This window comes from Myotis davidii, unplaced genomic scaffold (genome assembly GCF_000327345.1).
Source record: "Myotis davidii unplaced genomic scaffold, ASM32734v1 scaffold46, whole genome shotgun sequence".
In the NCBI taxonomy this organism is placed as follows: Eukaryota; Metazoa; Chordata; class Mammalia; order Chiroptera; family Vespertilionidae; genus Myotis; species Myotis davidii.
This window is the reverse complement of record NW_006383006.1, coordinates 5313271-5316285: the sequence shown is the minus strand read 5'-3', so window position 1 is coordinate 5316285 and position 3015 is coordinate 5313271. Positions and strand designations below refer to the sequence as shown.

Here is a 3015-nt window from a genome sequence, read left to right as displayed (position 1 = left end):
GGCCAATCAGGGTGGTGAGGACCCATCAGAGGCGGAGCCGGCCTTTGGGAGGGGTTGCAGGAAGTTGGCTGGCCAGCCCTGCACCCTATTGGGGTCGGGGGCAGGGGAGAGGCAATCAGGGTCAGGGCTGTCCAGGGAAGGGGCTGCGGAGGGGTTGGGGGGGTTGGCCAGCTGCCCCGTCCTTGATCGGGGTGGGAGAGGCTGATCGGGCCGGTTCGCTGGCCGCAGTGGACATCATAGCAACTGGTCGTTTCAGTGGTTACAGCGTTCCAGTCACTGGCTTTTTATATATATAGATAATTTTACATATAATTTTCCAGCAGTGTTGATTATAATAGAGTATATAGCCGTAACCAGTTTGGCTCAGTGGATAGACCGTCGGCCTGCGGACTCAAGGGTCCCAGGTTCAATTCTGGTCAAGAGCATGTACCTTAGTTGCGGGCACATAACCAGTGGGGAGTGTGCAGGAGGCAGCTGATTGATGTTTCTAACTCTCTATCCCTCTCTTCTCCCTTCCTCTCTGTAAAAAATCAATAAAATATATTTAAAAAATAATAGAGTATATTATTTAAACTCCTCAAAATTTCTGGTCTTATGGCCCCATAGTGTAGCTTTTCATCCTTTTTTTTTTTCCTTCTGTTTTTCCCCAGAAAGTAATACTGAAGTTAAAATTCTGAAAAAAAAAAAAATTCTGTTCTTAACCTTAGCTGATTGCTCAGTGGTTAGAGTGTCAGCCCAAAGAGTGGGTTCGATTCCAGTCAAGGGCACTCCAGTCAAGGGCATGTACCTCAGTTGCAGACTCAGTCCCCAGCCCCCATCAGGGTGTGTGCCAGAGGCAACTAATCCATGTGTCTCTCTCACATAGGTGTTTCTCTCTTTCTCCCCTTCCACTCTCTTTGAAAATCAATGGAAAAACATATCCTTGGGTGAGGATTAACAACAAAAATATCTGCTCTTAATCTCTTCATGGGTTGTACTTTCTCTTCTTTCTCACTTTTCTAATATTGTGTTTGTTACAGAAAAGGTTTTCTTCAAAAATGGATGGGATGTCTTCAGAGACTAATGAAGAAAAGTAAGTTCATTTAATGCCTCTAAAAGTGTTAAACTTTATCAGAGAAAAGATACTTCTTCAACTAGTAAGACCTATTGACTTTGTAACATTTATTTTTTTCCCCTGGAAGAGAATGGAAAAAGATTTCAGAAGTTATTAATAGGTCTTCCTTGCTATATCTTTATATAAACTCTTCTAGAGTCAACACTGAGATAGGCTTTAGAGACCGTGTCTCATCTCTTCAATTTAAGGATGAGAAAATTGAGGCATAAAGAAATGAAAGGATTTGTCTAAAGTTGGCATCACAAACTGGTGGCCACAATCAGAGACATAATTTTTTTTCCTTAAGTTGGGTTTTTTAATTTTTGAATTAGTTGCCAAATTTCAAAATTTCATATAACAATTAAATCTAATTTCAGCTTCTCTTGAAAAATCAGCTGTGGCTACACTGGGTTTATATTTATGCTTGGCAACAATTAACCTGGGTGGAATAATGGCTATGACCTTCAGACTAGTCAGGAACTCTCCATTATAGTCTCCATCCCACCTATTTTTCTTGCACTTACTAAAGTATATGTTTTGCCTTCATAGGCATTTGAATGTTTACAACCTGTTCTAAAAAAATCACACAATAGTAAAACGAGAACTAGAATCTCTTGATTTATAGCCCATTTATCTTATAATTGTACCTTTGTAAATATTTTAAATTATGTTGTACTGTGTTTTAAGAGATAGTATAATAGTATACAGTATGTATTTTAACCAGTTAACTACCACACGTCCAAAATGGAAACCATCCCCACATGCCACAATATTTTGAATGTAATTAAAAAAATTATCTGACTCTGAAGTTGAATAAAGGATGTCATCTTCTTCTTGCGAGGTGCTTGGTTCAATTATTTCTTCATCTGATGCTGTTTATGGGAATTGAATTTTATTTGCACAATATAATATATTACAGTGATAAATTCAGTAATAAAATAATAATTTTCAATTCTATGGAAATATCAGCAAAAGTGAGCGTAAAATAAAAATAAACCATCGACATGAAAAGCCTCAAAAACACTAAATTTTGTTGATGCTCCAAAGACCAAATCTATAAAAAAATAATGAAGAATGCACACCATGTTTACCATTTTAGGCATGAAATTCATGATAACACAAACAAATCTCAAGTGTCACAGTGAACAAAAAAAAATTCTCAAGTGACTCAGTGTTTATCTCTTGCACGTCTGAATGACAGCCCTATATATCTATATTGAAATTTCTTCCATATGCGCTGGAATATTTACAAATTTAAGTTACCATAATTTTCTTTACAAACCCAGAGATGTCACTAACAAGTCTGATTTTAAAATTGGGCAACCAGAGTTGATATGCGAAGTTTGCAGCTATAGGCGCATGTAGCATGTGGGGAAGGTCCACTGCTTGTGTCTATAGATGCTTATGGTGTACAAAGGGTTAAAACACTGACTATAAATATTGAATTTAGTGTTATAAATTTTGCTAAGTGAAAGTAGTGCCAAGTTTGTTAAGTGAAAGTGATGGCCAATTTATAAGCATGTAAGGGATAATGTAGACTTTGGAAAATTCATTCTTCTTTCAGTGTCTATATAAAATTTTTTTTCTCTTTCAGTGACAATACAGAGAGACCTGTTAGAAGACGACATTCCTCAGTAAGAAATACTTATATTTAAGTTAATTGTTAACATTTTTTGAATGAGACTATATACAACAGTAATTTTGACTGTGGCATCACCATCCCACCCCACTGGCTTCTATTGCTTTCTGGATAGACTCAAATATTTAACCTGATTCACAATTCTTATAAATACATTAAAATTTTTTATTTCATTAATTTCATGGTAATTTTATGAATTGTATGCTATATAAATTATCTACTTATATAAAAACCCTGGGTGTAACATCACAGCCAGAAGTGCGACCAACCGGAAGGAAGTCCT

At 36.7% G+C, this 3015-nt stretch overlaps 1 protein-coding gene across 1 annotated transcript in view; it reads left to right on the top strand.

Annotated features, from left to right (window-relative positions):
* The window catches only part of CASC5 (cancer susceptibility candidate 5), a 63765-nt gene that overhangs the window by 7975 nt on the left and 52775 nt on the right, over positions 1 to 3015 (top strand). Inside the window, exons 2-3 of the mRNA XM_015557531.1 lie at positions 1020 to 1072; positions 2688 to 2727. Of these exons, the coding sequence (XP_015413017.1) occupies positions 1038 to 1072; positions 2688 to 2727 (75 nt within the window). The 5' untranslated portion in view covers positions 1020 to 1037. The remainder of the gene's footprint in view (positions 1 to 1019; positions 1073 to 2687; positions 2728 to 3015) is intronic.